The 12,829-nt window shown below is 42.7% G+C and overlaps 1 protein-coding gene across 1 annotated transcript in view; it reads right to left on the reverse strand.

Moving 5' to 3' along the window:
• SUMO1 (small ubiquitin like modifier 1) overlaps positions 1-12,829 on the reverse strand; it is a 33,730-nt gene that overhangs the window by 9,805 nt on the left and 11,096 nt on the right. The window contains exon 2 of the mRNA XM_030804183.1: positions 4,159-4,233. Within this exon, the coding sequence (XP_030660043.1) occupies positions 4,159-4,233 (75 nt within the window). The remainder of the gene's footprint in view (positions 1-4,158; positions 4,234-12,829) is intronic.

Here is a 12,829-nt window from a genome sequence, read left to right on the forward strand (position 1 = left end):
AAAAAAAAAAAAATCACTTCCAGATGAATTAAAGAGCTAATATTAAAATTTTTTTGGCCAGGTGCAGTGGCTCACTCCTGCAATCCCAACACTTTGGGAGGTCAAGCCAGGTAGATCACGAGGTCAGGAGTTCGAGATCAGCCTGGCCAACATAAGGAAACCCTATCTCTACTAAAAATATAAAAAATTAGCCAGGTGTGGTGACAGTTGCATGTAAGCCCAACTACTTGGGAGGCTGAGGCAGGAGAATTGCTTGAACCCAGGAAGTGGATGTTGCAGTGAGCCGGAAGTACCACTGCACTCCAGCCTGCGTGACAGAACAAGGCTCCGCATCAAAAAAAAAAAAAAAAAAAAAAAAAAAAATCTCAATATTTTCCCCTCAAGGGAGAATTTTTTTCCCCTAATTTTGGCCTTGGGATGCCCTATTGCAAAGCATGATTTTAACCTAGAAACCATAAAAAAAAAGAGGTGGATAAATTTGACTTAATAAAAACATAAAACGTCTGTATAGTAAAAGATGCCATAAACAAAAGTTAAGACATACTGGAGGAAATATTCATAACATGTAACAGACAAAGAAAATGAAGACAATATTTTTAAAAATCCCACAAATTAATAATTCTTAAAAAGATATTCCATGGCATATGGACACATAGATCAATGGCATAAAATTGAAAGCCAAGAAATGAACCCTTATATCTATAGTCAATTTTTTGACAAGGATACCAGAACAATTCAGTGAGAAAAGGACAGTCTTTTCAACTAATGGTCTGGGACAAACACCCATAAAAAATTATTCAAAATGATGAAAGATTTAAATGTAAGAGCTAAAACTATAAATAAAACCATAAAACTTTTTTTTTGTTTTTTTGAGACAGGGTCTCACTCTGTCACCCCGACTGGAGTACAGTCACATGATCACAGCTCACCGCAGCCTTGACCTCCCAGGCTCAAGTGATTCTCCCCGCTCAGCCTCCTGAGTAGCTGGGACTACAGGCATGTGCCACCATGCCCTACTAATTTTTTATACTTTTTGTAGAGATGGGGTTTCACCATGTTGCCCAGGCTGGTCTCCAGCTCCTGAGCTCAAGCAATCTGCCCACCTTGGCCTCCCAAAGTGCTGAGATTACAGGTGTGAGCCATTGTGCCCAGCCTTAAAACTCTTAAACCACAAGCGTAAACCTTTGTGACCCTGGATTAGGCAATGGTTTCTTAGATAAATTACAAGCAACAAAAGAAAAAACAGATGAACTTAATTCACCAAAATTAAAAACTTTACACTGCAAAGAATAAAACCAAGAAAGTGAAAAGATAACTCAAAGATAGGAGAAAATCTATGCAAATCATATATATGATAAAAGTCTAATACCCAGAAAAAAGACATATTACCACTCAACAATAAAAAGACAACTAACCCAATTTAAAAATGGGCAAAAGATCTAAAGATCTTCATTTTTCCAAAGAAGATGTACTAATGGCCAATAAGTACATAAAAAAATGCTTGGCATCATTAGCCATCAGGAAAGAGCAAGTTCAAACCACAGTGAGATACCACTTCACACCCACTAGGATTATAACCAAAAATATGGATAATTACAAGTGTTGACCAGAATATGGAAAAACTGAAACGCTCATATGTTGCTGCTAGGAATGTAAGATGGTAGGACCACTGCTGAAAACAGTTCGGCAGTTCCTCAAAAAGTAAAACATACAGTTGCATACCAGACCCAGCAATTCCACTCCTAGGTATATATCCAAGGGAGCTGAAAACATGTCCACACAAAAACACACATGAATGTTCACAGGAACATTATTAATAGTAGCCAAAATATGGAGACAAACTAAATATCAACTGATAAATGGAAAACAAAATATATTCTACCCATACAATGGAACAGAATTCAGCCATTAAAAGGAATATAGTAACGATACATGCTACAGCATGAATGAACCTTGAAAACATGCTAAAAGAAAGAAGCCAGGCCAGGCATAGTGGTTCACACCTACAATCCCAGCACTTCAGGCCAAAGTGGGAGAATCACTTAAGCCCAAGAGTTCAAGACCAGCCTGAGCAACATAGCGAGACCCCTGGAGAGGGAGAGAGGGATGGGGGGGAAGGGAGGGGAAGAGGAGCAGGCAAGCAAGGAAGAAAAGAAGAAACAAACCAGAATAAAAAGCCACATATCAAAGCTAGGCATGGTGGCTCATGCCTGTAATCCCAACACTTTGGGAGGCCGAGGTAGGTGGATCATCTGAGGTCAGGAGTTTGAGACCAGCCTGGCCAACATGGCAAAACCCCATCTCTACTAAAAATACAAAAATTAGCTGGGCATGGTGGTGCATACCTGAAATCCCAGCTACTCAGGAGGCTATGGCAGGAGGATCGCTTGAACCCAGGAGGTGGAGGTCGCAGTGAGTTGAGATCAGGCCACTGCACTCCAGCCTGGGTGACAGAGAAGACCCTTGCCTCAAAAAAAAAAAAAAAAAAAAAAAAAAGAGGCATATATCTTATGATTCCATTTATATGTAATGTCCAGAAAAGGCAAACCTATAGAGACACAAAGTAGAATCATGGTTGTCACTGGCTGGAGGAAATAGGATGGGGAATGACTGCTAATGGGTACAGGGTGTCTTTTTGGGGTAATGCAAATGTTCTGGAATTGGTAGTGGTGATGGCTACACACACTTGTGAATAATACTAAAGCCACTGAATTATATACTTTAAAATAGTGAATTTTATAGTATGTGAATTTTATCTTTTAAAAGTTTTCAAAATAAGGCCAGGCATGGTGGCTCACACCTGTAATCCCAGAACTCTGGGAGGCCGAGACGGGTGGATCACCTGAGGTCAGGAGTTTGAGACCAGCCTGGCCAACATGGGGAAACCCCGTCTCTACTAAAAATATTTTTTAAAAAATTAGTCGGGCTTCATGGCAGGCACCTGTAGTCCCAGCTACTCGGGAGGCTGAGGCAGGAGAATCACCTGAACCCGGGAGTGGAGGGTGCAGTGAGCCAAGATCGTGCCATTGCACTCCAGCCTGACAACAAGAGCACAACTCCATTTCAAAATAAAATTTAAATTAAAAAAATTTTGAAAATAAAAAATAAAAGTCTTCAAAATAAGATAATCACAGAAAAATGGGAAAAGGGTATGAACACAATTAACAAAAGAATATAAATGTAACAGACCAAAAAAAATTATACCTTATTAATAATTAGGTAAATGAAAAATAAAAATGTTTTACCTAGCATATTTGAAAAAAATTTAAAAACTGTTAATATCCCATGTTTGGGAGAATATAGGGAAATGGTACTGTCACACTTCAATGGAAATACCACTGCACTCCAGCCTGGGCGAGTCCACCCTTCCACCAATTCTCTGTTTTTTGTCCTTTAGAAAACCCACGTAACTATGCAGATTCATTCCTCCAACAGTTGTTAGCTAACCTTAATTAACATTTCAGAGTCAATAAGATACAGACTAGAGCCGGGCGCAGTGGCTCACGCCTGTAATCCCAGCACTTTGGGAGGCCAAGGCTGGCGCATCACAAGGTTAGGAGATCGAGACCATCCTGGCTAACACAGTGAAACCCCGTCTCTACTAAAAAATACAAAAAAATTAGCCGGGCATGGTGGTGGGCGCCTGTAGTCTCAGCTACTTGGGAGGCTGAGGCAGGAGAATGGCGTGAACCCGGGAGGCGGAGCTTGCAGTGAGCCGAGATCACGCCACTGCACTCCAGCCTGGGCGACAGAGCAAGACTCCATCTCAAAAAAAAAAAAAAAAAAAAAAAAAAAAGATACAGACTAGAGTCTAGGGAAATAGGGGGCCAGAAAAGGGAAAAGGGTCAGGAAAAGGGCTGATAAACCTTTTACTTAAGGTTGGCCCTAGCCTTATCACTTAATAGTATCCACTGTATTTGCCCCTGAAGCACACTAACCAAGAAAACATTCCTATTTGGAAAAATTAAGATGATCTAAAACTGCCTGGCAGAATAATTTAAAAAACTGTATCGGCCTCTTCTACCTCTAACAGATGCATACACCGTAAATTAAAATGCATATAGTCATTTTAAAATAATTTGCCTTAAATAATTTTTTTTCCTGTCAAAAAGTACTCACATTGAAGGGGAGTCAAATGAGAAAAACAATGAAACTCACCTGTCCAATGACTTTGAGTTTAATATATTCACCTTCCTTCTTATCCCCCAAGTCCTCAGTTGAAGGTTTTGCCTCCTGAAAGAAAATTAAATTTCAATATAAAAGTTCCTACATACTATTTTAATTACTTATGAGTTCCATTACTTTCATTCAGGGTGCAAAATCTGCACCTGAGAATACGAACAGCGTTTCTTTTCCATGCCAGTCAATTAAGAAAAAAAGATCCTAAGTCAATTATTGTCCCAAACACCATTCACTAGAAATCAAGAGAGGGGTCTCTTTCATTATAATACCCCATAGTAATGGTCTAAAACTTTACCACACATCAAAATCACCTGAAGGACATGTTAAACAAACTGCTGGGCCCAAGCCCCAGTTTCTTATTCAGCACATCTGTAGTAGGGATGAGAATCTGTTTCTAACAAATTACCAGGTGGTACCGATGCTGCTGGCCAGAGAACAACTTGGAAACAACTGCCCTACAGCCAACTCTTTCTTACCAGCACAGAGGGAGTCCATCCTCCATGAATTTTTAGACAAACATTCTGAATCCAAGATTATCTTCTCACAGACTATCATGAAGAGTTTACTTTAACTACAAAACTGTACTAAGAAATGTAAATTAATCATATTAGCATAAGCAAGGCTATTATTTATTATTTATTATTTTTTTTTTTGAGACACAGTTTCGCTCTTGTTGCCCAGGCTGGAGTGCAATGGCTTGATCTCAGCTCACCGCAACCTCCGCCTCCTGGGTTCAAGCAATTCTCCTGCCTCAGCCTCCCGAGTAGCTGGGACTACAGGCATGCCCCACCACACCCGGCTAATTTTGTATTTTTAGTAGAGATGGGGTTTCTCCATGTTGGTCAGGCTGGTCTCAAACTACTGACCTCAGGTGATCCGCCTGCCTTGGCCTCCCAAAGTGCTGGGACTACAGGCGTGAGCCACAGTGCCCAGCCAAGCAAGGCTATTTAGAAAGGAAAATCAAATAAGAAAGTATTAGACTAATGTACTCTGGAGTCAAAACAAATCAGTTTTATATAATCAATTATTTTAGACTATCCAAAGTATAATGCTTAAGTTTTTTGTTGTTTTTTTTGTTTGGTTTTTTTTTTTGAGACGGAGTCTCGCTCTGTCGCCCAGGCTGGAGTGCAGTGGCGCAATCTCGGCTCACTGTAAGCTCCGCCTCCCGGGTTCACGCCATTCTCCTGCCTCAGCCTCTCCGAGTAGCTGGGACTACAGGCGCCCGCCACCACGCCTGGCTAATTTTTTGTATTTTTAGTAGAGACGGGGTTTCACCGTGGTCTCTATCACCTGACCTCGTGATTCGCCCGCCTCGGCCTCCCAAAGTGCTGGGATTACAAGCGTGAGCCACCGCGCCTGGCCAATGCTTAAGTTTAAAAGAGAAGACAAAAATAGGAAGACAAGATACTTGAGAGGCTGTGGCAGTAGGACTGCTTGAGAGCCCAGGAGTTGGAGGCCAGCCTGGACAACATAGCAAGACCTCATCTCTTTAAAGCAAAAAAAAAAAAATAAAACAATCACAAAAAGTTACAAAACAATTTCAAATAAAGAGATACTGAAACGAAAATGAGGTTAACAGAATAAATTAGTTAAAACAACTTCACCATGAAGTATCTCAAGAATAAGCAAATCATTTTTAGTAACGGGGGTACCTTGGAAAATTTCATGAATACTGTAGTAAAAAAGTAGCTTTTTTTCTCTATGTGCTACACCTTAGTTTGGCCACCAAATTACCCACTTATTTAGATATATACCTTATTATTCGTAATAATTTCAAGCAGTTAATCCATATTTGATAAGAATAACCATAACCATTACCTGTGTATCTCATGCCAGTAACTTAAAAAAATTCTTTAACATTCAAGAATTAAAAGAACATATTAAACTAGAAGCAGCTTTTAACTTTAAAATACAGGCTAGAGTCTACGGAAATGCTTAGGTAACTGAACTGATATCATTAGTATGAATCCTTGCCTGTTTTTCATTCTGCAGTGCTTTTAACATTTGCTGACTACTGACTATTACGGCAGCAGGCAAAATTAACCTTCTTTAGTGAGACACTATTTCACCTGAAAACTAGAAGACTGTCTTCAAATATAGTCTCTCCACATTTCTATGAATTTATATTTATAGTAAACAGCTGCTTCTTCCTCTAAGTATCTAGAAGGCAAAGAGCTTATTCCATGCAGTGAAGGGCAATAAACAGCAACCAAGCCCTGAGTCCTCTGTAACTGGAAGGAGAGGAGGCCTTAAGAAGCTTTAAGTTAGCACAAAGGACAGCCCCCTCCCCTAGCAGCAATATATAAGCACAACAGGAGTGGCTTTGCTCCTGTGTCTCCTAGATAGGGTAGCTATAGCGGCTACTCAGCACAGAGGAATTCTTTCCCTCCTCCCCTCCATCATCCTCAGTGCTTCAGAATTCTCTGAAAGTCCAGCTTCTCCAATCCTATAACTACTCAGATCAAAAAGCATAAATACCTTCCAGTACTTTAGGGTCTATAACCTAACTCTATAGCATTGCATGACATTCTCTGATTCCACCATCAAGCTCAATTCTCATTTTTCTCTCATCATTCACTTAACAAACCCAAAGATTCTGTTCAATTGGACTATTTACTGTTCCCCGAATATGTCCATTAATATTACTTCAACTTCAGCCCTTTGCGGCCCTAGTTTCATTTACCTGGAATATATATATAGATAGATAGATATAGATATAGATATAGATATAGATATATCCTCTCTCAGCTTCTCTTGAAATCACCTCAAGGATATCTACCTCACACATGAACTTAAGTCCAGTATTTTTTTTTTTTGAGACAGATTTTCGCTCGTTGCCCAGGCTGGAATGCAATGGCACAATCTTGGTTCACTGCAACCTCTGCCTCCTAGGTTCAAGCCATTCTCCTGCCTCAGCCTCCCAAGTAGCTGGGATTACAGGAGTGTGCCACCACGCCCAGCTAATTTTTGTATTTTCAGTAGAGACGGGGTTTCCCTATGTAGGCCAGGCTGGTCTCGAACTCCTGACCTCAGGTGATCCACCCACTTTGGCTTCCCAAAGTGCTGGGATTATAGGCTTGAGCCACTACGCCCGGCCTGCTTTTTTTTTTTCTTTTCTGTGACAGAGTCTCGCTCTGTCAGCCAGGCTGGAGTGCAGTGGCACAATCTCGGCTCACTGCAACCTCTGACTCCCAGGTTCAAGCAATTTTCTCATCCCTCAACCACCTGAATAGCTGGGATTACAGGCATGCATCACTACGCCCAGCAATTTTTTGTGTGTATTTTTAGTAGAGACAGGGTTTCATCACATTGGCCCAGGTTGGTCTTGAACTCCTGGCCTCAAATGATCTGCCCACCTTGGCCTACCAAAGTGCTGGGATTACAGGCGTGAGCCACCATGTTAGGCCAAGTCCAGGATTTTTTAAAACTCGTCTATGAACCACAGCACTCCCCCAACCTTCCAAATGATATTAATATCTTCCTTTAATGCTCCTACTTGCAATTTATTCATATATTTTATGGCATTTATTTTCAACTTAAAAATACTCTCCCTTGACCTTACTTCTCTAGTTGTTTTTCTCACCTTTTTTGTTTTTTTTTTTTGTGGTGGTTGTTGTTGTTTTGAGATGGAGTCTTGCTCTGTTGCTCAGGCTGGAGTGCAGTGGTGCGATCTCGGCTCACTGCAACCTCTACCTCCCAGATTCAGGCGATTCTCCTGCCTCAGCCTCCTGAGTAGCTGGGATTACAGGTGCATGCCACCACATCCAGCTGATTTTTTGTATTTTTAGTAGAGACAGGATTTCACCATGTTGGCTAGGCTAGTCTCAAACTCCTGACCTCAAGTGATCCGCCAGCCTTGGACTCCCAAAGTGCTGGGATTACAGGCGTGAGCCACCACGCCCAGCCAGTTCTCACCTTTTTTCAAAATCAAACTTCTTAAAGAGTATTCAGCTGTAATGTGGTTTATGCCCCCACCATTCCACTTGACACTCTCCTCACCAATGGTTAGCAGGTGGATTCTTTATTGCTAAAGCCAATGTACACTTTCAAATCTCATCTGTAACTCTCTCAAACAACAAACACTGAGTTTTACCTTGAAAACTCTCCACCTTTGGCTGCCAAGATTAGGCTCTCTCCTCATTTCTGTAATTTCCTTCAATGCTGGGTTTCATCTGAATTCTGTGTCTTCAATCCTCTGCTTTTCTGTCTCCCTGGTGACCCGTGATTCCAACTAGTTGTCAGATACTAATACCTCGGCCGGGCGCGGTGGCTCACGCCTGTAATCCCAGCACTTTGGGAGGCGGAGGTGGGCGGATCAGGAGATCGAGACCATCCTGGCTAACACGGTGAAACCCCATCTCTACTAAAAATACAAAAAGCCGGGCGTAGTGGTGGGCACCTGTAATCCCAGCTACTCTGGAGGCTGAGGCAGGAGAATGGCGTGAACCCGGGAGGCGGAGCCTGCAGTGAGCTATGATTGCGCCACTGCATTCCAGCCTGGGCAACTGAGCGAGACTCCGTCTAAAAAAAAAAAAAAAAAAAACAGATACTAATAACTCAACTATTCCTTCTAACATTTATGAGTTTCACACTCATTTATCCAAGTGCCTGAATATATCCTTGGATACTTCAGTGTGAAAGTGTCCCAAACCAAATCATTATCTCTAACTCTTTTGTCAGTTTTAACTCCTCTTTCTAAAAATCAAAATCAAAACAAATTATAATTCTTCCTGGATTCCCAATTACAATAAATGGGTTACCATACAATCAGCTGCCAACAACAGAAATTCTGGGGTCATCTTTGGCTCCTCTTCTGCTTTTAAACATTAAACTTCATACTTAACATCACTCATCATTCTGACAATTCTGTGTCTTTTTTTGTTTTGTTTTAGAGACAGGGTCTCACTATGTTGCCCAGGCTGGTCTTGAACTCCTGGGTTCAAGCAATCCTCCCATCTCAGCCTCCCAAAGTGCTGGAATTACAGGCATGAGCCATGACAATTCTATTTCTTACTAGCTCTCAAGCCCATCCCATTCTCTCCTTTCCACTGCTTTAGTTCAGCCACTCATTGATGCTTATTAACATCCCTGCAACAACATAACTGGGCTGGTGCAGTGGCTCACACCCATGATCCTGGCACTTTGGGAGGCCAAGGTGGATCACTTGAGGCCAGGAGTTTGAGACCAGCCTGGGCAACATGGTGAAACCCTGTCTCTACAAGAAATACAAAAAGCCAGATGTGGTGGTACACACCTGTAGTCCCAGCTACTTGGGAGGCTGAGGTGGGAGGATCATTTGACCCCCGGAGGTCAAGGCTGCAGTGAGCCAAGATCATGCCACTGCACTCCAGCCTGAGTGAAAGAGTGAGACCTTGTCACTAAAAAAATAATAATAATAATAATTTTAAAAATAGAATAACTGACGTTCCCAGTCTTCCTCCCTTCAATTATTTCTCCAAACTGTCACCAGAGCCATCTCTCTAAAATGCAGTCTGGTCTGCTCAAAATCTTCAGGGTTAAATTCAAACTCCTAGGCCAGGCATGGTGGCTCACGTCTGTAATCCCAGCACTTTTGGAGGCCGAGGCGGGTGGATCACCAGCCACCAACACGGCGAAACCCCGTCTCTACTAAAAATACAAAAATTATTAGCCAGGTGTGGTGGTGCGTGCCTGTAATCCCAGCTACTCAGGAGGCTGAGGCAGGGAATTGCTTGAACCTGGGAGGCAGAGGTTGCAGTGAGCCGAGATCACCCACTGCACTCCCACCTGGGCAGCAGAGGGAGACGCCGTCTCAAAAAAAAAAAAATTCTAACTCCTTAGCTGACATACACTGATCCTTCATGTGCTGGTCCCTGCCTAGCAATGAAACCTTATTCTCCTCCCTCTGTTAGCAAATATCTTATCCTCCAGCCATAACTATCTACAATTGCTGGAACATGGCATCCTCCACCTTATCTCAATTATCTTTGTACATGCTGACCCCCTCTTCTTGGAAGGCGCTTTCCCACTCTATTCACCTCCCATGACCACCCAGACATCACTTCCCTGATCATCTTCTTAAATGTTCCCATACTGCTTACTTATCTATCATAATCATTTGTTTGCATATCTGTCTCTTCTATCAGATTTGAGTTTCTTATTGGCATGCCTTACTTTTCCTTGTATTTCCGGTCAAGCACAGAGCCTGGTACTTTGAAGATACTCAATATTCTTATTAAACAGTTTTCTGTGACAGGTTGGTATGTCTTGTCTTCCCTACAAGTTTACAAGTGGAGGGTCCAAGTTTTTTCACTCTCTAACCTCTGTAGTGCCAAACAAATACTAAGCAATTTTTAAATGTTTGTTGAATAAATAAGATTGACAGCACTATTTTCTGTGTATCACAGAATCTTACTCATGCTTCATACTTCTGTATGCAATAATAGTCAGTTCAAACAGATCTTTTCAGTTTTTTGCATTCACAGTTGAGAATAAGAGATAATTCACCTCAATTTCATAAGAATATGTGAACGATTGGATTTTAAATTTCCAAAAATAAGCTGCCACTTTCCCTAGACACTCCATTTGGTGATGTCTTCCCAACTCTTAACCACTATAATAACAATCACCTGTACCACTTGTTTAATGGCCTCATGCTTGCTTAAGGCAGTCATCAAGCTTTTTGCCTTCTCTCTTTGACAAACTAGCCTTGAAAATGAGAAGATCCTGTACAAAAAAAAGGCCAAAGTTTGTCTCCAATGAGCTCAGTGTCTTTTGTAGGCTGTCTTTCCTTCTCTTCCTTGTAAAAAGCAGTCAGTACAGAATGGTATGACACAGTGATTACAAAACAGTGAAAGCATTCAGCTCTGAGTCTGGGACGCTAGGTCATCATAGAAAAGAGAATCCCAAAGAGAGCTGGGTGATTTGGCTAGAAAGGATACACAGCCCCAAAGCAGAAGAAACGGGTGATGGAAAGATTAAGTGAATATACAGGATCAAAGAGAGAACTGAAAGCCTCTTAGACTGCAAAAGATATGGAAAACACAATAGGCCTCATTTTCAAATGTACAATATTCATAAGGAGGGTTTTATGCTATTTCAAAGTCAAAAGAACAAGACCTTTACTTAAAAGCACTCTGGAGGCTGGGCACAATGGCTCTGTAATCCCAGCACTTTGGGAGGCCAAGGCAGGCGATCACTTGAGGCCAGGAGTTCAAGAGCAGCCTGGCCAACATGACAAAACCGCATCTCTACTAAAAAAAAAAGTGGTGGTGCTGCACGCCTGTAATCCCAGCTATTCAGGAGGCTGGGGCACAAGAATCACTTGAACCCGGGAGGTGGAGGTTGCAGTGAGCCGAGATCATGCCAAAAAAAGCACTCTGGTAATCAGTACAGTGACAATTCAGTCACAGGGACAGAGCATCACACTTAACTACTGCCAATGTGTCATGGATCCAGCTGCACAAGGATTGCCTTTTTTTTTTTTTTGAGACAGAGTCTTGCTCCGCCTCCCAGGCTGGAGTACAGTGGCGTGATCTCAACTCACTGCAACCTCTGCCACCCGGGTTCAAGTGATTCTCCTGCCTCAGCCTCCTATCTGGATTACAGGCACACACCACCACACCTGGCTCATTTTTGTATTTTCAGTAGAGACAGGGTTTTGCCATGTTGGCCACGCTGGTCTCGAACTCCTGACCTCAGGTGATCTGCCCACCTCAGCCTCCAAAAGTGCTGGGATTACAGGCGTGAGCCACCGCGCCCGGCTGGATTGCTCATTCTCATTGAAAGAGGAGGGATTCTAGGAAAACTCAACAACAAATAAAAAATACGTTTACTCTCCTTTCATGATATTAACAAATCTGTTCATTTTTTAAGGTGTGACAAGAGTATATTGGTCACGTTAAAAGAAAAAGCCGGCCGGGCTCACGCCTGTAATCCCAGCACTTTGGGAGGCCGAGGCAGGCTCCGATCACGAGGTCAGGAGATTGAGACCATCCTGGCTAACACGATGAAACCCCGTCTCTACTAAAAATACAAAAAATTAGGCCAGGTGCGGTGGCTCACGCTTGTAATCCCAGCACTTTGGGAGGCCGAGGCGGGAAGATCACGAGGTCAGGAGATCGAGACCACGGTGAAACCCCGTCTCTACTAAAAATACAAAAAATTAGCCGGGCGTGGTGGCGGGTGCCTGTAGTCCCAGCTACTCGGAGAGGCTGAGGTGGGAGAATGGCGTGAACCCGGGAGGAGGAGCTTGCAGTGAGCCAAGATTGCGCCACTGCAAAAAAAAAAAAAAAAAAAAAAAAAATTAGCCAGGCGAGGTGGCGGGCGCCTGTAGTCCCAGCTACTCGGGAGGCTGAGGCAGGAGAATGGCGTGAACCCCGGAGGGGCGGAGCCTGCAGTGAGCCGAAATCGCGCCACTGCACTCCAGCCTGGGCGACAGTGAGACTCTGTCTCAAAAAAAAAAAAGAAAAGAAAAGAAAAGAAAAAGCCTTGGCTGGGTACTGTGGATCACGCCTGTAATCCCAGCACTTTGGGAGACCGAGGCGGGTGGATCACGAGGTCAGGAGATGGAGACCATCCTGGCTAACACGGTGAAACCCCATCTCTACTAAAAATACAAAAAATTAGCTGGGCGTGGTGCTGGGCGCCTGTAGTCCCAGCTACTCAG

This window comes from Nomascus leucogenys, chromosome 22a (assembly GCF_006542625.1).
Source record: "Nomascus leucogenys isolate Asia chromosome 22a, Asia_NLE_v1, whole genome shotgun sequence".
Classification (NCBI taxonomy): domain Eukaryota; kingdom Metazoa; phylum Chordata; class Mammalia; order Primates; family Hylobatidae; genus Nomascus; species Nomascus leucogenys.